The 23,109-nt window shown below is 30.2% G+C and overlaps 1 protein-coding gene and 1 pseudogene across 1 annotated transcript in view; one reads left to right on the forward strand and one right to left on the reverse strand.

The window, feature by feature from the left end:
- LOC108767365 (uncharacterized) overlaps window positions 1-23,109 on the forward strand; it is a 294,935-nt gene that overhangs the window by 92,890 nt on the left and 178,936 nt on the right. The window contains exon 3 of the mRNA XM_018517220.1: window positions 16,265-16,324. Within this exon, the coding sequence (XP_018372722.1) occupies window positions 16,265-16,324 (60 nt within the window). The remainder of the gene's footprint in view (window positions 1-16,264; window positions 16,325-23,109) is intronic.
- On the reverse strand, window positions 1,023-7,154 carry LOC108767366 (uncharacterized; annotated as a pseudogene).

A 23,109-nucleotide genomic window follows, 5' to 3' on the forward strand; every position in this document is an offset into this window, starting at 1 on the left:
AACTGATTTTGTATTTATTGTTTTCTTATCACAAGGACAAGTTATTTGATACTATCTTTATACTTCGAATTTATTTTATGTGTATGTGTGTGTGTGTGTGCTGTGCAAAACACAATATTATTATTAGTAATAAACCAACTGCTTATCTTGCTTTCATGATGAAAATTACCTGTACGGATATTATATATGATGTTACAGTTACATAGTATGGTGGCTCTTTGTTAAATATTTTACCATTTTGTGCATTTTTAATAACTAAAAACAAAATTAACTGGTAGTTTTTGTAAATTTTTCAAGTGTACATACAAGAAAAAACTATATGTATTAACTAATGAACATATTGTATCTTTTATTATAATTTTTAAATAAGTATCGATATATCAAAAGTACTTACATGAAAGAGTCAATGTATTTTTAGTGTATGAAAAGATATATGAAAAATTATTTTTTAAACATGATAAAATGAATTTAAAATATATGTTTGCACATGAGAGGAATATTATTACAAAAGAAAAATAATTAATACATTTATTATCTAACAAAGATATTTTTATTAAAATCTTTAGTCAACTCTTAACATGAATGAGTAAGAATTTAATTAAACCAATATATCCATGCTTTTAATATTTTTAGATGATTATTATTTGACAACAGTTATGTTTAACAGAGTAATTATTCAAGTTCAATTTCAATTATTTTATTTTAAAACAAATTTGAAATGAAATAAATACATATTAAAGAATATTTTTATATACGAAATGAAGCATATGGAATTCGTATACGACATAACATCGGTGTGTCTATATCATCCTGCCAGATATATGATCGCAAAGCTTGTAAAAATCTCAAGAATAAGCGATTATTAATATCAGCATTTGGATAATTACTCCAATAGTTGGGACTTGAATATCGGGAATAATCAAAATTGTTTGGAACTTTTTCAGATAAAGTTCCCGCAAATTTCTTATAGGGCTTGTTAGTCATTAATTTTTGAACTAGAGCCGTTTCCGAATTCCGACGATTTTGATGAATTAACGGTCGACCATTGGAAGATCCTTTGATCTCATTCAACCTTGACCCTCTTTTCGTAGAAAAGCGTTCAGTTCCGTGTCCTCGATCCATCGAGATGTCCTCGAGGAAATCTTTCGGAGGTAAGACGACGCTCATACCCCATCGACCAAACATATAGTGGTTTTCGTCTGTCTTCGTCTGTTCCTTATTTTTCTGATGCTTCGATCGTCGAGGTATATCCTTCAAAAATTCTATAGGTGGCGATGAAAGATGGCTCATGCCCCATCTATCAGAATGAAATGATTTTTCGTGATTCCGTTTTTCTGTCACATCCTTTCCTTTTGCGTCATCTTTCTTTTCCTTGATCTTCCACACCAACGATTTCGCTATTATGGTCTTTTCGTTATCTTTTTTACTATTCTCATTGATTTCCTTGTCATTTTGAGAGAAAAGTTTGGAATCAATTTTATGATCTAAATTCCTTTTAGTTTCTGAAAAAGTTTTAAGATTTTTATTCGTGCGACTTTTAGGGACATGTGAAGTTTTCGATTGTTGTGAAATTGACTTTTCGGAATGCAAATGTACATTACCGTTCTTCTTGCTTTCTTGCATCAACGAATTTGCCGTTTTCTCTTCATTCTCTTTATCATTGTTGTTGTTTTCTGAAAATTTCATAAAATTTGTATGCATACTTATATTACTTTTAAGAATATGTGAATCTTTCAATTGTTGTGAGATCGACTCTTTAGGATATAAATTTATTATGGAACTCGGACGATCTTCCTCAAGTTTGTTTTTCTCGTAATCGATAGATGAATTTCGTAAGGACGGATCTCTCTTCATGTCGGATATTTCGTAGTCCTTATGTCGTTGATGAATTGCTTTCCAAAGGAATTTTTTAGATAAATTTTTCATCTGTGTATTCCGTTCGTCGCTTTTGAGGTTTTTATTAGATGCTTCATCGATATTTGTAGCCGCGGATTGTTTTGAGTTTGGCCAAGAAGAGTAATGGAATCGATTGTTAGAAGAGTCTTTCACATCCGCACTGTTTTGATCCATTAACGGATGCCGTACAAACGATTTTGAAGTGGTAGGATCAAGCTGTTACATATAATAAAAAAATCACACACACACACACACGCACACATATATATATGTATATATATATATATAATTATTAAATAAATAATTATTTTATTAAACTGACTTTAAAGATATTCTAGTAATTTACTTCAATTTGATTTTATAACTTACATCTATATTTGCTTCCAACGTTTTGTTTTTTTTAAATAACTTTATAGGAAGTTTCGATCTTTCTATATTTTCATATTTTTCGCTTTTCGAAAACATTGACATCTATAACAAAATATACTTTTATTAGAAGAGTATTATGGTATATAAATTTATAATATATTAATAAAGTTAATAAAATATAAATTAATAAAATATTAATAGTTTCTTTTTATTAACTCCCAGGTTAATTTACAATTTGTCATAAGAGACAATAAATAAATTTTTTTTAAGCTGTATAGACTTGTAGATATTTCCTCACATTGGTCTATATCCTTATTACTAAAAAAAAATTTAAGTTAAATATTAAAATTATTGTTGAACACTGGGAATTAATAATTTAATTATGATTTTTTTAGAGATTCAGTATTGATGTATAATAATGCCAAAGCTGCTAGTTAATTTAATGGTTCTTCCAGAAAGAACAATTTTTGTGTGTCCTTACCGGGATCGATTCGTCGTTCGTAAGTTTTCCTGCTTTCGTAGTTTCTTCGACATCGTCGAGGGTAAGTTTCACGTTTCTTCTATACGTTGCCCATTTTTCTCTTTCCTGTCGGCTTATCTCCTGCATTTTCTTTATCCACGGATCCGCCGTCCTTTGTTCCGGATCCTCAGGTTTTGTAAATTCCATCCCCAGGTTTTTCTTCGTCGATTCTTCCCTGTTAAAACGGTTGGCTTCTTAACTTTATTTACAATAAGTTGTTTCACGAATTTTATTATCTAAAAATTTATTTATCTATAAAAATATCTATTTATAGATAAATATGTACCTTTTTATTTATATAATTTGTAATTATTAATTTTGCAGATACATATTAACTTTTGATATTCTTTATATGAATGAGTATGATATTTTTTAAATAACTTATGTAATGCTTCATTTCTTAAAAAGATTGTTTATAATACTTTATAAATTTACTTATTGTTCACTAGTCTAAATGTGTATAAGACGTTTGATATAACAGAAACTAAAACAGGAACTTTATGAACATCCTGTATTATCAACGCAGTGACTGACTGCGGTTTACCGGAATACCTCGGGCCATAGTACTTGTCAGGTGGTTTCCAGTTGTAATTCGGTAACCGCTGAATATGGTTGTATGTATTTCTGTGTCTCGGAACTGTGAGGTTCTTCTCGAACTGTCTTGAGTCGGTGTAATCTGCAAACAAGACTGACGCTGGGTATCTGGTCCTTAAAGACGAGACTTAATCACCACTTAGTTACATTTTGAACATATAATATGAAATAAACCGAAGTAGGTACTTGAAGTTGAGGGTTCTTGTCAAAGAGTCACTTAATGTCTCTTACCATACATTATCGTTTCTGATTTTCTTGTTTATTAAACTTGAGATTAAACTGGGGGTATGTTAGTTTTATACTAAAGTAGCTACGTCAACGATTATCAAAGTCATTTTCTTAACAAATAGATAAATATGTACCTTTTACTGCAATTGTATTTTTTATTTGTAATTCATAATCATTTGTGCTCTCTCTGTGTGTGTGTGTGCTACGTGTTATTTAAAAAAGATTTATCAATGTCTTTTATAAAATCATTTCTTTTGCCAAATTTATCGTTTATTATTTCTCCTTTTCAATATTCTGCAAAGTTTATATTTCTATTTGTTATCAATTTGATTTTTCTCATAAAATAATCTGTTCTCTTGGTTATAATCTCGTTGACTAAATATGACAGCAGTATAAAAAGATTATGTGCACAGTAAAAGCGCATGAAGGTGATAAATGCTTGAAAAGAAATCAGTTTCGCGTAACATATTAGCTCGTAACGTACAATGAAACGAGTCGCTTTGGCAACATAGTCTAGCTGAAGTTGCATGCTCTTGGCCACAATCGGGTACAGTTTAACGATATTTAATTGCTAGCGAGGCATGGACGGTAATCGAAAAGATAAAAACGTAGTAAAGCGTTACGGGAGTTATAGTCGTTTCTCGCGTAGAGTCCATTTATCGCGCGGTATTTACTTTTGATTCGTCAACTGTCAGACTCGCGTACACGCCCATACGGATGCATGTACTGTCACCATGGCTATTTTTTATCATTTTCTTTTTCGTTTGTATATTTAGTTTTGCTGGGAAACTTTTTAGCAATCGTTATCACTTTGACGTTTTATAAAAAATTTATCTTTAGATAATTAACTTCGGCTAAAGATTCTACATTCGACAAAATCGAGATACTGCGCTTAATTCTGAAAACATATGATTTTATCATTATTATCGTTATTGTTATATTTTAAGAGGATACTGACAATGGAAAAAATACAATAGAATTCACAAAAACATGATTAATAACTGTCATTTTCTTTTAATTTTCAATAAAATTTAAATATAAAGTAATCTTTAAAACATCGAGTGTAATGTGTGTATATAAATATATTTTAGATGTTAAACATATTTCTCTCAGATATAAAAAAAAATAAAATAATTTATGAAACACAATTTATAGACGTATTATCAAAATATTTTTAGCCAAATAGAAGCGCCACAAAAATTCATAACGCTAATAAAATGTATTAATGCGAAACTCGTGCGATTTCGATTAAATTAGGAACAGAAAAGAAATTACGATTCACATTAACTCGCCAATGGGTAGCACTTTTAGTAGAATTTAATTTATTTTGTGACGCATAGGATATTCCGCTACTGACGATGGAATTAGATTTTGGGTGCGCCAGCTTTTGTTGGGGAAAAAGCAACTTTACCCTTTGACGCTGGAGTACGACACGGAGTAAACTGTAATCTACGAAGTTAGCACCGTATTTTGAGCGGATCGATATAACGAGCTGAAAGTATCCGACAGCCTTTATCGCTGTACGGAGATTGCATTCGGCCACGACTTTTATGCGAAACGCTTCGCGACTTTAGCCGACGCGTTACGATCGCGATACGAACCGCGACAGAAATAGAAAATCGATGTTAACCATTTCGAACGGATTCAAGTTTATCTGCGAGATTGACGTCAGGGCTTAACCTAATTGTTCGAAAAGATTTTCGCTGAAATCCAGTGAATATCAAATAAATGAGCTGTCTTTATCTCGTGACAAAGTTACTATTATAGATAGAACAATAGTTATGAGAGAGAGAGAGAGAGAGAGAGGGGGGGGGGATGAGATTCTTATTTGTATTCTACATTTAACATTAATATAATATTAATACACACATATATAATTCTAACTTCTTTGTCTCTTTTGCGATGATCGCGTATATTCTGATTTCTTTCAGTTATGGGCTATTAATCAATTTGGTGTCAGTTTTTCCTTAAGGAAAAATTAGAGGAGACATTATCTTTTTTCCTACCATTGTCTAATATCTTATTATTAAATATGTCTTACAACTACAATATATATAGTCCATATAATTAAAATTTCACTTGTAAGTTCGTTTGAGTGTACGAGTAAAATTAAGATCTTATTGTTCCCATGTGATAAAATTTTATAATTCTAATTTCAAAATTAGAATTATTAATTATATATATATATATTAATTATATATTAATTATATATATGTATATATACATATTGGTAACACGGATACTAAGTGAAAAAAAATAAAGTCGTTTATTCACGTAATAGAATTTTCTAACGATCTAATCTATAGTGATATTAAATTTTAGCGGAAGCTAAAATGATATAAAAAAATTAATGCAAGCATTTGAAAAGAGAACGCAAAGAAAATACATTTAATTCATGGCACATTTGCCGCGGTGTCCGAGAGAATGGAATAAAGTGTAAACAGGCGTGTACAATTTACCGTTTAACCAACACGTTTCCCGATAATTACTCGTGTCTGTGAATAATCTGATCGAGACGCTAGCGTGAAAATGATGATTTTCAACGGATTCAGACATGGCGAGATAAGACTTAAATAAAATTATCACGAATCAGCATAATTTCGGCAATGTGCCGATTGATATAGGTACATATACATCTTTAGTCATATCAAATATGATTCGTTGTGATAACGGTGACATAAAAAGAAAATTGAAAAAGATCGTTGGAATCTTGTTGTCAAGGCGAGAGACTTACAATTAGTTTCCTTCCGATCTTTTTCTTTTATAATTACGATCGCGTTGGTCGATTTGCTGAAGCGGATAGAGATAAGGATTCCGTATAACGTCAGTTATAGAACTCAAATTGATTTTTGTTTTTCTTGTTTGGTTTGTCGTATCTTACGTAATAAACTATGGTAATAGTATAACAGTGATTGTAGTGTAACAGTGTAACTTATTATGACATTTCCTAATAATTTCTTTCTGTATTCGCATATCTACAATGCATTAACTTTGTCCGAAATCACATGGTCGTGTTATTCAAGTTTAATAAAATGTGTCTGTTGGATGTACTTAAATTAAATTGCCTAAAAAATGTCTAAAATTTATCAAAATAATACTTTAAGCTTGTAATGTTTATAGATATATACTATAAATATAATATATATAAAATATAGTATTTATTATATGAAATTATTGATAAATTTTCAGCGGTTTTAAATGATTTTTGCAATGTTCCAAATGTAATCATTTCGAAATAATATTTTTCTGAAAATTAGGGAATTAAAAGTTTATTAAACATTTTAAAAGTTATCCCCTTATTATATAATTACAAAATTCATTGCTTATCTCCAAAATGTCAAATAAGATGCAATATCGATTGACACTATTATCGATCATGATAGCGAAATAAGTACAGTTTTTTTTATCGAATATTTATTTGTAAAATTGTTATGTAAAATAGAATCAGTTGCTTACTGTATGAATCCGAGACATGAATGAATGGTAACAGAAGGCAGAAGACAAATGCCACAGGCACGAACAGGTGGCTACTGTGGCTGATGGCCATTTTGTCCGGTAGTATATGATATACACATCATGTATGTACATATACTGCTGACCGATTGAAATGGTAGGGATAGATTTATTATCCATGAACGAACCCCGTTGTAGTAACTCTCCACCCATAATCATCCTAGAACTTTTCGAAGAAGGATTGACATATATACTGATTAATCGGGATCTTTTTCAATTCAGAACATCGTAAGACCGCGATGAATTTAACTACAAATATTAGTAACAAATAACGATAATCAATAAAAATTATTGTAAACACACATTTTCGAGAAGATGCTATTTCTTTTCAAAAACAGAAATACATAAGATAAGTAATACGAATTTTTTAAATTTCAATATTTGTTCGTAACTCTATTTTTTTAAATCAAAATTAGATATACGCACATATAATCTTATTGTTATTAACTGATTGTGTACCGACAAATAGCTTATATGATTTTAGAAAGGAGATATGTGATATCTATCTTTGTTTATTAGTGGGTCACACACGTCATCAATCATAGTATTCATATCAATGCAAAACCAATATGATTTCGCAAATGACACGGAAAATCGAGAGTGCCGTGTCCGATTTCGATACGCGTGTCGCTTGATCGCATTTTGTTCGTCTTAATAAACTACGCGTTCAATCAAAGCAGTGTTCGTGGCCGATTAATTTTTACTTTTGTTCACTTACTTAAACGAGACACTTTGTGAATCTGTATTATTTATTTTTGCAGATATTATCGAGACAGCTACACATTAAATACATACATATATAAATCAATTCCAATTTTTTCTTTTTTATCGATATGGCTTGATATTTGCTTGATCTCTGATATTTGAAGGTAACAATAAAATATGGCATGATGGCGGAAACTAACCAGTTGAGACAAGTAAATGCAATATCATGTCAATTCCTTGAACGCAATTTTTATTTACCAAGACAGTTATATTTGTGTTATTATAGTATCGTAACATTATCATTTATCAATTAAAAAAGGTTAATATTTTTACTATTGGATTGTTCAGAAAGTTCCGATATTTTATTAGCTCAAAATATATACATAATATCTTTGTATATATAATATCTTTGTCAAAAATAAACGAAATTCAAATAAAAAGAGTTTTAAAGCTTGAAATCTCTATTTTCAAGAAACTATAATTTTTGATTTTATGTGAATTTAATAATATTTTTACATATAAAAAATTACGAGACTGAAAAAAAGAAATTTTTCTTCTCCCTTTGTAGGTTGTCACGTGTAAAAAAAATTTTCGACTATTTATTATGAAAACTTGAAGTTTTCTCTACAAAATCGGTTTTTCTTTTAAATAAAAATAATCCTATGATTTTTTTATTCTTGAGTTATTCGCGAGTTAAGTAAAAAGGAGCATTCTAACTTTGATTGCTTCTATATTTCTGTTAAAAATCATCGCTCTTTTATTTAACCCGCGTGTAACTCCGTAACAAAAAATTGTAGGAACATTTTTTAAAAACGAATTTTTGGGGAAAACTTTAAGCTTTTACATCAGATAATTTTGTAATAAATATATTCTGAGCTATATATAATTTTGAGTTAATAAATTATCGCGGAACTTTCTGAATAACCCGTATATTGTAAGACTCAAATTAACTAATTTTATTCTTTTTTGCATATAAATATGAGATATTTGAAATAAATGTTTATCAAAAGATTTATATATCACAAAAGAATGTCACTACAAAATATAAGTTTTTTTTTTGTTCTGTTTAGTAGACCAATTGTTAGAATTCTTTGATAAATTACGTGAAGCAGTTTATGAAGTATTAGCTGGCAAAACTGTATTGACATTAAATCTCTGAAATTTAATTTTCTCTCATTAATTTTTTACTCTTTGGATCATAAATACGATTTAGTTAAAAATATCCCTTGTTATCTCTTGTTTCAATCAATACCGACGCATTGAACCTATACATTTGCCGTGATACCTACCTTCTGTTGTGATATCTTGGTCTGATCCGCTTATTTAAAACATTAGAATTTAACACCTTTTATGTTTTGGACATTTTATTGGTCCATTTTTATTTAATATTATTAGAATTTAAGTTTTTATTCATTGGCAGGACTTACCATACTTCAAGCGGAAATTCTTGATTTTTGTCAAACAATTTTCTTTAATCGAGAAAGTACGTTTTGATTTAATCAGCTTATTCAAATTTATATCGGAATTTAAATTCTTATGTAAGTATTTCAAGTGGAGTTTATCAATTTTTGTCGATGTGATTTTCGTGATAGAAACTTATATTAAAACGGATAATTTATAAATGGTATTATTTTATTTGTTTTTTCAAAATGATGCCTTTTTTAAATTTCTCTAATTTAATTCGGTATTGTTCGTAATCCTAGTTTATTTTCTAGAATCTCCTTGCTTATATTTAATATAAATATTTTTATCTCTCGTCTATATCGATTGATGCTAAATCTGTATATATATTCCTGCCTTTTACCATCTTTAAATTTAATTATAGATTTTTCGTTTTATAATTAATATATTTTTATATTTTCTCCAACATTGATCTGGTATATCGGGGGTATAATTTAGGAATATCTTTACTATCTTTTTTTACAATTGAAATATTAAAATTTATTTGCTGATTAGCGCGATTTTTTTTTCAAAATATCTCCATCTTTTATACATAAATAAATACGGAAATTATATGTGTGATTATCCCCTTACAATTACATCTTCTCTTTCAAAATAATTCGAAGAAACTTCTTCAGATTCTTCGAAAAGATTTCGTGATTTCTTTGAAATCATATTTGATATCGAATGAAATTTTCTTCTCTCTGATTTTTCTATAGAAATTTTAATGAACGTGTATTTGACGTATATTTGATTTTATAGATAAGTAATCGTTTTCTCTTCGGTGTTTCTCTCGCCTCAGTTAGATTCTCTTTTCCGGATTTATTCATAAAATCAACTTTTCTTTTGAATTAATATTTCTATTTTTTTTTTAAGTGTGTACGATCAAAATTATTTATATTATAAATTGCATTGACATTAAAAGTTTTTTTGCCCATTTAACGTTTGTATCTAATGAATTCTCATATGATTTTCTAAGCTACCTTTTCCTAGATTCGTTTCTTTATTGGACGATGCCTTTTGACTTTCAAGAGAATTCCCTCGGTATCTCACATGGCAAGTCCATGTGAAATCATGCCTGTCACGACTCCGTTTCTTGTCTTTTGCTATCAGCTTTTCGATTTCGGTCGCATCCACCTCAATATCGATAACAATTTCCTTGAGTGCGTTTTTATAGACACGACAAACCCATAGCGATCTATTCCTGAACTTGATCATTTCGATTTTTGCAATTGTCTTCTGAATTTCAATGATCAATGCTCATTTTTCGAAGCTACTTTAAAGAAATTTCATTATTGAGGTACGGCAAATCCATTGACGTTTTATTTGCCGATTCGATCAACATATACGAATTACTGAAATATAAATTTGTAGAATTTGATTATATTTTAAGATCTTAAATAATATATATATATTAAACTCTTACACAATATATATATATATTTTTACATGTTTATAATTATACATAGAAACATTATACATTTTTTTTCTTATATTTATCGCGTAGGATTTTATGTATAATCTAAGAATATATAATAAACAATTTTATGAATAAATTTTTATTTTATTTATTATTCTAGAAAAATTTAGAAATTTATCTACATTTTTTTCGTAAAAAATGACAGCTATAAATAATGATAATATAAAATATTCACATAAATTATGATTTTATAACATATTTTAGGAAACTTTTATATATATATATATACATATGTATACATACATATATACATTGTGTATTGTATATATATGTATAAGCGCTTATTTTTAAAATATTGTTAAACTATAGAAATATTATATAATAAAAATAATATCAAATTGTCTATATATCCCCCTAATGAATCAAAGCGAGTTTGATACACTGATGTTAATGACAGTATAATTAGCAGCAATAATGTAATAATAAACAAGTAATATACGATTAAATATATGCGTACTATTATTCTTGAAATTATGTAAACATTTGAATTGTGAATATAAAAATGTATAGTTTTAAAAAAATTTAAATGAAATGATATTAAAGTAAAGTCTTATCCTCAATTTACATGTACTACTAACTGTAAGTTACATTTTATTATAGTTACATAATCCTTTATAAATTATTATGTAAGTATAAAGCAAAAAGAAACAATAAAAATCTTTCTTAGATTATTTTTATGAAATAAATTTAGTTTCGAGAATAAGCTGTCACAGTTTTTGTTTGATTATTTACTACGGTCGAAGGGAAAGCTCCTTGCGCGTGAGGATAGCCAAGTAATTTTGCTGCCTCGATTTTTTAGTGAGATATTGGAAGTTTCTGCTGCTGCTGTCGGTGACACTCGATTTTGCGGAAGCAAACTTTCTATCTTCGCGATGCAGGAGACTCTGCAAATTTAAATTGGATTTCATTGTAATGACACTCATTGAGCCTAAATAAATTAAAAACACGTAGAGGATAGACTTTTAGTAATATAGTTAAACGAGAGATTAACGTATAATGGATCAGTATACTGTCATATGTAGATAAATTTCTATTCATGTTTTATGATACAATCCGGAAATTTTAAACATATAAGATTTCATAAAACATGTTTTATGCAAAATTATTTTACTTAATTTTCTTAAACAATAATAAGTGGAAAATCAATCAATATATGAATAATACAAATAAACGAAAAAGTAAAGGCCTATTTGTTCAAAGCGGATCTTGATGCTTCATTAATATCAGTAGGTATTATTAAATTGCTTGTTTATTTAATTTGTTTACAGTAAATTTATTTACAGTTTTTCAGCATATTAACGTCTTTCTAATAGAATGCCTGATTGAGCATCAAATAATTAAAATTGCTTGTCAATTTAATTCGTGATATTAATACAGTAGTTTAATTGCGTTTATAAGTAATAAACCGAAAAATATTAATTCAACGCGCAGTTCAAATGACTACAAATGTGATATATATGCATGTACATATTTTATAGTATATACATATAACAATTCAGATTGAATTATTTGAACATTAAATCTAATTTTGACCGTTATGATCATTCTATTCTTTATTGTTAAATTTTCAAATGTACGGTCCAGTAAAATTCTTATTGTTTATTTAACACTTTGATACATTTTTCTTTACGTAGAATTCAGTTGAAATTTGTTACTCGAAGGTTTTCGGGGTCGCTGATTACGAATCTGACCTAGATTTTCGAAATTCAAAATGGCGGATCCAAGATGGCGGATCGAAAAGCAAAAAGTTACTAGATCGGGATCAAACAGGATATTCGGGGGTTTTTGGGATTACTGATTACGAATCTGACCTCGGATTTTCAAAATTCAAAATGGCGGATCCAAGATGACGGTCAAAAAATTAAAAAATTTTGACTTCAGTTTCTTAATGAGCGACCCAAAGAATCTATTTGATCCCATTTTATAGCCCCAGGACTAATTTTTTAATTTTTTGTCCGTCATCTTGGGTCCGTCATTTTGAATTTTGAAAATCCGAAGTCAGATTCGTAATCAGCGGCCCCGAAAACTCCCGAGTACTCAGCTTCGTCCTAATCGAAAAACTTTTTGCTTTCAACATAAATTTTTTCTGAAAAACGCACTATTTTTTACACTTTGTTAATATAAACAATGAAACAAAAAATTAACATACATTTCTCTGCACTTACGAACATCTTATCAAAGTAAAACCGCAAAAATTTGCAACAAAATTAAATTTAAATTACTTGAGAAATGCAAAAAATGAATTACAAAGAGGTGGGAATCTGAATTCCCACCGTGCTTCAAAGGATTAATTTGTGATATTACATACTTTGATTTTGGTTTAGAACTGTGTTTAAAAATCATCATATAATCTGTTCATGTATAGTTTGTACGAACTGAAAATTGTAAAATTCTCGCAAATGTATACATTATGTATATTATGTATATGCATATACATGTATATAATACATATACATATATATACATACACATATATATAATATATACATAATATAATATATAATATATACATTTGTATATTGAATACAAATTTCAGTAGTTATTCTTTTTATATTTGATATATATAGTAGCGTTATTATAGTTTTATAATATGTGTGTGTTAAAACAGTCATCGAAACAACGTTAATTTCCTGAAAATTATATCATACATGTCACGATTATTTGGTCGTTCGTGGTCAAATCATCTCGCAACGTTAATTTCGATAAATTATTACATCCGATTCCATTAGACAATTTACGCATTTAACGCGCCACATATTTTACACGATTATCATTTACAAATTTTACCGTTGAACTGTATTGGCAACAAACCGTCGACTGTTACTCGATCCACTCGCTTAATTTCAGATCAGCCGAGCTACAGTCAATATTTTATGAGGCTTAATGAAAACTGTCAACGTGACGACAGCTTTGATAAATAAAGCCAGTTTTTACACCAGGCCGACGATACTGGTGGACGTTCTCTTCAAGTTTTAATGCATCGCCCGTTGCAACGAAATTAAATCGCTCATACGAAGTGAAGCTTTAAGTTTCTTCATGTATGTGTAAACTCGATATCCATATGTGTACCTATATATTTATAGATTATATGGTGAGAAATATCGTGCACTATTTCTGCTGTACCCTAAAGAAAAAAAAAATAAAATAAAATCAGAAGGAACATAAAGAAAGAAAAAAAATGGTACATAGGTAATTCTCTCTGGAAACATTTTTATACATCCATAAGAATCAAATACCGATTTTAAAAAATAATTTAAAATATAATCTAATTTGCAGTATATAATGTCATAATCAATATACGCATCATAATAATTATCATAAAGATTAGTAAGATATTTTTATAATACATTTTATTAATTGCTATATTTTGTTAATTATAAAGTCTTATTTATGATTCTGTATTTGGAATATATATGTATGTAAAATATATATACATTATATAACTTTAATCCGTTATTATCTTAGAATAATAAATTAACACGTCATGTTAATTTCAGATTTGCAAATCAAAATATTTTTCTAATAATACATTTCGTAAATTTCCTTACTTTTTTAGTATGATCCTTGGGAAATAACTCAAAGATATTCTTAACCCTATATAAACGTAAAAAACTTTTTCATGACAAATCATTAAATATTGACAAATAGTATTGTTGTACGGGTACGATAATTAATTAATTTTATAGTATAAAAATATCGTATGTAAAAGAAGAAAAAAGCATTCTTTTTTATTATTTTTATAGTAAAACTATTTTTATCTTTTATAAGTGAATACCAATAAAAATTAAACATTTACTTATTTACAAAAAGAATATCTAATTATGGTCAAAAGTTGCAATTTTGATCATTTTGACTATTTTTCTTACAATCCAAATATTAATAATTAATTTTGAATTTAGATTCGGATTTGAATTTAGATTCGATTTAGCAAAATTACAATTATTGAAAATGACTATTGTACTTCATTTACAAGAAATAATAAAAATGCGAATAATGGAGAAGAAATTAAATTTAAGTTAAATTTTTTTTCTTAAGCGGGGAAATAAAAAAGTTATTTCTTAATTAGTCTTAGTATTTTTTAAAATCGACAGATGACATCAAAATCTATCTAAATTTTAGTATCTTATACAAATTACACTTACAAGGAAACACAGAGAAGTGTTCTCCTTTGATTTTGATGAACTTTTAATATTTTGTAGTTTAAACTAAAATAAGGGGTACGCATTTTTTATATGTGGTTTAATCAATTATTCAAAAATTTGTGTAACAACTATAGAAATTGCATTGAAAATTGTGATGCCTATTCTCTGTTTGACGTAAAAAAGAACTTTAAAGAAAGAACTATTTGATTGATTTATGACTATATTTGATAGAATATGAATAAGGATAGGTCCTACTCTTAAAAATCTTGAAATTTAAAATTGCGTTGTTTTCGTTGAGTAAATTTTTGAACAAATTAAATTATTACTAATACAGTTTGTTATAAAAAAAATTCTTCGATATTCCTTACAATATCCTTCAGCTATATATTTCGGATAACATTTTAAAAGATACCAAGATTTAGTATTTTTGTCCAATTATCTACGCTTTGTCTTATGAGTTAATTATATTGTATTGTGTTTTTTATTTATTCTGTTTAGATGCTACAATGTATCGCTTGGAGCCAGTTAATGGCCAGTCTGTAACTACTAAATGAGACGTCATCCTTGAATTTATGAGGTGTCGTGATTTTACGGCAATATTTTGTGATTTGCAGTTTTATGTGATCGCATTACGTCCTGACAATTTCGTGCAAATTGCAACACTTACCGTCATCGGATAGTTATCCGTTAACTATGTCTTATCCAACTACAATAGTTACAAGATTCTTGTGACTTATTACGACTACATATATAAAAATTGAATAAAGCAAAAATCATGAATTTATAAATTTTTAAAAGAATATTTTGTGAGCGATTAATGAGAAATTTACAATAGTTGTGTGGACATAATTAGTTGACTGCCGTATTAATTATCAACTGACATTTGCATGCTCATTTAAAAAATCTGAAGATAAAGATTTGCACAAAACTGAAATTATTTGGATATTGTTTGTAATTATTAAAGGAAAAGTATTATAAATAAAAACACAATTTAATCTAGATCAACGATTTTTGATAATTTATAATGCTAATCATGTAATTGCGTTTGCCATTATTAACTAATTTTTGTTATAACTATTTAATCAGTTAAAGTTAATTATGACTATCTGATTTAATTTTGCATAAACGTATATTAATTGAACGTGACGTTTACACATCTTTTTATTAGTTACTATTATATATTAATAGCTCATACATTATTACGAATATATCTAGCAATATTTTTCTGATATTAATTTTTTTTAATTTTCTAAAATATTGTTAGTAACTACATGAATATTCTAATTGTTATAAACATCTGTACTATTTATATATTTTTCTTTAAATATCTTATTACGAAATTAGAGGATTAACAAACCTTATGAATTCCTTTTTCAGCCAACCATTTTTGGGACAGTAGCCTCGGACCTGAACCCCAAAGATGGGAACAGCCGAAAGGTGAGTGTTATTTCCAAATATTTTTCTTTACTATTTTATCGGTTGTATAATAAGTATTATTTTAAGAGGAACCGATTTAAAAGACGTTAACGAGGATTGTTTCTATATCAGACAACGTTTAAAAAAAATCTCTATAAAAGCAATTTTCATTTTTTTTCACACTGTATCATCCTGGGGATCTTTTTGGCAGTCGTAATGAGTAAAAATTGCTGCTAAGTCTCTGGCTCTGCTCCGCTAATCGTTCCGAATAGAGCGGCTGGCTGCTCTAATTAAAAGTTACAGCGCTACCAAGAGGTCTACCTTATCCAGTGGTTCTCACTCCACAAGGTTCTAACAATTAAACCTAGCAAACTTTCCTGTTTTTAGTCGCTTATGCGGCATTTCTCGTGATCGAGGAATCTTGTATTTGTATAATAAGCGCTTGCGTAACTATAATATGCCTCTATTAAAATATGCAAGTTAAACGTTTAAAAATTCATTGTTATAATAATAATTATGCAATAATAGTATTCTAGAATTATTGCTACCTATTTTATCTATAAATTTATTGACAAATTTCAAATTGATATTTTAATTAATTTTGATATAACCAAATTTGAATGTTTGTCATCGTTTAAAAATGGATTATTTATTTGATGGAATAATCGGAGTATTTTATGAAAGAATAAATTTTTTGAAAAAAAAGGGACTAAATATATCTCTGTCGCATTTCTATATAATATACAATATCACTTATAATAACAAACGTTCTGTGTGTCGGATCTAATATACCTACTACGTTATAGTTTGCGTAATAAATGTTCATAGAGATGATAATAAATGAGTAATAATTTGTGTGTATGTATATTATTACACCTCGCATGGTAATTGTGTAAGTCCACTTTGGACAGTAATATTCAAATACAGTAATTATCAGATACAGCGAGGTACTACTAATCCTCGGATATACCGGTCATACTTAATACTATGTTATTTATTAGGTTGATTAGTTTTGTTTCACTAAATGTTAATCTTATTGACTTTGTTTTCTCTGATTGTCTGATTTTTCAAACGTATTCGAAATATCTGTTGTTAATATCACATATACATATATATATAATAGCACATAAATTTTATGATAAAAATCTTTTTAAAAGCGTATATGCTATGTTCTTTTCTGTGTAAAAATGTTTATGATTAAAAGCGAAAAGGTACATGTAACGGTCTACAATAGCAATTTTCAATTATAAATCACGATTCCTAAAAGACAGAAATAAAAATGCACTACTTTGAAGTATTAATTAAGATATTAAGACCGCCTTCTAATTTCTATTCATATAGGCTGAAAATTATTATCCATCGCTTCATTGTGAAGTACATATTAATCGCACCATTAAACATATCCTAGTTCGACATGCCATATTTCTTTGAAACAAGCTATGAACATTTCGTGAGCTCCATTGAATGGAAATCATCCGAGATATTCAATTACAGCATTAAAGGCGATGGATATATCTCGGGAAATTTGGAGATTACACGGCGTATGATATATCATAAAAAGTAGATTCGTAAAAAAATTGTTGCGCGTCAATTCTCTCACTGTGCGCATCTTGCTATTGATGTAGCAAATCGTTTTGGATTTACATGTTCACATACTGTGATTACATCCGCGACACAGTGATACACCATTGCGATATGTTCGACGTGATGGAAGAGCAAGCACGTCAGTGGTCAGGCGAGCGCATGTGGCACACCACGATTAATATGAAACTGCCAACTAATTTTGAATTTAGTTAACGCAACCGAGCGGTGTCACGTAGTGCGGAAAAATTTCCAATGGAAAAAAAGAAACGTGCGATTTACGCATGATACGTTTGAAAAAGTAATACCACTGTATTTTTGCTCGTTATTTAATTGTGCGTCCCTCGTGTTACCGCGTGTGAACTCAATTTATTAGCGTACAGGGAATACTTTGGACTGCGTTGCACGTCACGGACGGGTAATTAATCGCAGCTTCTGTTAATGTACCTGTATTAATGTGCATGCCAATTAAATTCGGTGGTAGTGGTTCGACACACACACACATACACGTACATATATGTGTGTGTATAGCGAAATTAGGTATAAATCCACCATAAGTTATGGAACCCATGTAATTTTCAGTACACTTGCGAATGACTTAAGCAGTACGAATCGATATTTTATCGTCATGTGAATGTAGCAAATTATATTATGATAAAATAAAAATCAAAATACTTCAAATTAGATATGAATCTCACATTAGCAAAAATGAGGAAGATGTTCAACTTAGAATTTGAAATAAACTTTCTCTCTCTCTCTCTCTCTCTCTCTCTCATTGTCTCTCACTCAACTCTCTCCCGCTTAATCCTTCAATCTAATTGATCTATAAGATGTCACTGTTGGAGTATTTCAAGTCACTAGCACTTTATTCTCATGTGATTGCAATTTTCTCTTTTGCGACCCATGCAGCGAATTTTCGTCGTCGGCGATTCATCGTGCGCTGTTCAAAGCGCTTTTCACTCGCGGTTGCACTAGGGTCTCTCATGTCGCGAAAATCGCGTCAGTCGTGAGGGATTCTTTTATCCTTGCAGGTATAGGCATGAACGAGATTGTCGCGTGATGTTAGATGAAAATAAGAGCGAGGAGAGTGGAACGAGAGAAGAACGGCGAGAAGGATGAAAAGAAGAATGAAACGCGTGCCGAGTAAAGCAAGGAATTGAATGAAAGATTTCTGTCATGTTTACTGGCGGTAAATATTGCTGATGGCAGAAAAGAAGTACCAGCGCTTGTTTGGTCATGAATATAAATGTCTTTCTTACTTCGATATCAGATTCATGTACGATAGAGAAGCAGGAAATATATATATACAAGTTTTGTAATTGTGTAATGATGTTTGAACGATTAGATTTCGCCTTTTCAGATGAAATATTAATTCTTTTTTCAACTTTTGGTAAAGTGTTACATCTTGATGGTAAACATCGCTAATATTAAATATTTTTAGTTTGATAAATGTCTGAATTGTATATTTACAACTAAAAAGGTATACACATCTAATATTAGAAAGATGAAAAAGAGAGATGCGAGAGTGACAAGAATTGAATAAAATATTAGTGAAGGTTGTAGCTTTTAAAATTTTGCCAATATCGCTAATTAGGAATGTACTTCCTTCATTCCCTTTATATTATACTTGTACAATACTTTATACCATCTTCCATATGATTTTTTACATTAATTTAACGAATTCGTCAAACTCTTTGACGAGAATAAACTCCCACAAAGTCAATTACTCTTGTTTGACTGTAGGTAGTTATTAGTACTTTCAGCAGCACTTTGATATCCATGTAATTACGCAGTATGGGCTTATAGACGGAGCAATTTAGAACTTTAGAACGTTAGAAAGTCTTTTTAGTAAGTGCTATAAAGCATAGATGATTTAAAGCAAGTATTATATATCTTTGTCAATTTAGTTATTCTACTATATTATATCAAATTTATGAAACAAATTGTTACTTTACTATTACTTTTCACATTTTGTAATTATACATAGATATTAAAAATGCAATTTATTAAACTTATTATATAAATCCTTAAGTCAATAATATATAAAGTATTAAGAAATTGCATCGTTTGTTACATATTATTATTCCATTATATTGATATTCATGATATTCAAAAATATCGTGACAATTAATCATGAATTCTGGATAGAATTGAATTTTTTGCGGTAGCACATTTCTCGTATATTTAAATAGTTAAATGATTCAGGATGAGTCCTTCTTCAAATTTGCATTATTTTAACGGCCGACAATCATAAATTAGGGGAAAGTATAGAACTGGACAATGCTAGAAAGTGCAAGGCATTCTAAACGAAGATTCCGATCGTGTAAATGGATCATAAAAGACGCTCTATTGTCTGCCGGGACTCTATTCCTGCAACCGCGCGACTGGCCAAGTTATCTTTATCTCTTCCGTCTGATAACGACTTGGTACGTTCTGGAATTAGAATGGTAAACGTTGGGAATGATAAAGTGAGCCTTTAACGCCATTAACGAAAAATACCCCGTGGCGTAGCAGCGGGTTACATCGTCGAATGGCATACGCGAACGACAACAATAGTACGATCCCATAATGTTAAGAGCCTTTATGATCCTAAGCGTAGAAATCGGATAAGCTGACATAAAGTAACGAGTTTCCTAAAGATCTCCTATGAATGGAATGCTTCTATGTCCGCTTACCAGCCGACTAAAAAGAATAAAGTGACGGAAATGTTGAAAATAACATTGTACTAGAATGCAATGATCAGTAATGATGATCACGATTAGCAAACACTAATGATTAACGATACTATTAGATAAAATTGAAACGTCTTTATAAAATAGCATAGAAATATCAAAATAAAAAATAGGAATCAAGAACTTTTCTTCATGCACATTGTATATTTCATGCTTTTATCACGCAATAAACGGATGAATGAAAGATCGATGCATCGATATGTTCTTGGTGTTATCACGCGCGGACAATGGCCAGATTGGGTGAAAAAATATGCAGCTTGCTGGAATAGTCGTGTGCCTGTAAATTTTCGCGCTAGCGATATAAATTCGCGGGATGTCGAAAGCGGCGCGCAGTCTCGTTGGCTTTTGTGTGCCTCATCGATTTTTATTTAATCTTGACTACCGTGAAAGAAATGCACACGTTGTTTTTTTTGCACGATTAAATCATTGCGCAAAAATTTGTCATCATTTCTGATTTTTACGTGCATATATATATATATATATATATATATATTTCCTGAGAAGATATTTTTTTTAATCAAATCGAGGGGAATTGTATATATTTTTAAAAATAAAAAAAATTGTAAACATGTATTTTTGGCGCATTTAAAGAAAATCGTTTATGTCTAATTATCTTCGAGCATATTTGAGATATACGTTGCTCGTTAAGACGTTGAATTACCTTGCCTTTTAACGGCAGTAACGTACAGTCCTCACAATCGATTGTGGTTGACCCAGAATCATGAGAGTGTTAGAAAAGAACGCGAATATATGAACGATATTTCACTTAACGCACTAGCTCATATCATGGCATCGGACCAGCGCCAAATTCTTGTTTTGGATTCATTTCACGTTTGTGCGAACGAGGGACCGGAAGGTCGTTCGAACTTAATCGCACAAACATTCAGCCTCTCTACGTTGTTACACGCACGATGCGACTGCAAGCGTACGATCATGGTGGCCCGATGACGATGGCGATGGTTGCGCCGACCGGTTTGGCTAGGAGAAACGAGATCGTGGGTATGGAGCGTCAATCACTGCGTTTGATATCATCATTGCCGGCGGCGACCTAGGCGCTAGCTGGCTCATAGATTACAATGCGCCGCACATATTGTAGCGTCGATAGAGAACCGGAGAGAGGTCCATAGCGCGATGCTGCGTGTAGACTGACCGGAATTGGATGAGAAAGGGGCAAAGAGGGATGTCTGTTCTCTGTGCGCATATTGTGCACGACACTAATAACGTGCGCCTCGTAGTGTCGCATGGCGTATACATAGCTGACAGGAAAGTTTTAGTTATTATCGGAAGGTAGCCCGATGCCTCAGCTCGGCATGACTCGAGCATGTTTCTCGATTGTCGGAGTATTGATCGACAAATTATGTTCTACATCCAAGATAGCGGAATAAATACAAAAAAAATAATAGAAGAGAAAGATCGATGAAACTGTATTTCCGAGCAAATCCGAGCAAATTATATTACACGTGCTCGCAACCTTTCATGCGTGCATGGCGAGCGCGATCATTTAACGGACGATTACCTACAGCCTCGTCATTGCGATACTCATTTGCAAAGCTCTTGATGAATCCCACCATGAGCTCAAGTCCGATTATATTTCTCCTAATTCCAATTACCGTGATCTCTCATTTAACCGTTACAGTGTACCTCACTGAATTTTACGGAAAATTCAAAAATTATCCGTAATTTATTTCTTAACTCAATATTTTTCAAATACGTACATGATAAAGATCATTTATTCAAAATACCGCAATTTCAAATTTTGATATACGAATGGCTTAAGGAGAATATGAATAAAAAAACTTATCTGTTAAAAAACTATTCAATTAAAGACTTAATTTACGTTTGATTTTAAATTATTTCATTATTATTGGATTTTAGAATTTTGTATTTTTTGTGAGTTAATTATTTTTGTTTTTTATCTTACATAAAAATCGTTATTTCATTATTTTTTAATACTTTTACAGAGCGTCTTCTGTTTTATTCTCTCTAATTTTACGAAACGCTTTGTTTTCAATAAATGATATCATTATCATACTTATCATCTTACATCTTTGTTATCATCAATATTAATAAATTTTTTAATATTTTAATTTCCGCCGAAGAAATTTTCGAGAAAATGAGTTCGCAAAACTTTTACGATATATGTAATCCTTCTTTGCTTTTCGTACGAACCAAAACGGTATTTATCTATGAAGAATTCGTAATGTCAGCACGTAGGGTCGTCCCATGGGAAAGATAGATCCCAACAACGATATAACTTCTCCGTTAGTCTATCCATCCGCTTTGAGAAACGAGCTTCCCCATCACGCGAGTAATTACGAATAACCAGTCTGGTCGTAGCAACAGCGGGACTCGAGGGTGGTATGAGTGAGTGATAAATCGAGCTTGACGGAGAGAGCGGTGTCATACGTTGCGCACTGGAGCGTTTGCTATAGCTGCGAGCGTGTGTGTTGCGTAGACGTATGACACATTTATACGGACCGGAAGCGCTCGGCC

Source organism: Trachymyrmex cornetzi, unplaced genomic scaffold (assembly GCF_001594075.2).
Source record: "Trachymyrmex cornetzi isolate Tcor2-1 unplaced genomic scaffold, Tcor1.1 scaffold67, whole genome shotgun sequence".
Lineage (NCBI taxonomy): Eukaryota > Metazoa > Arthropoda > Insecta > Hymenoptera > Formicidae > Trachymyrmex > Trachymyrmex cornetzi.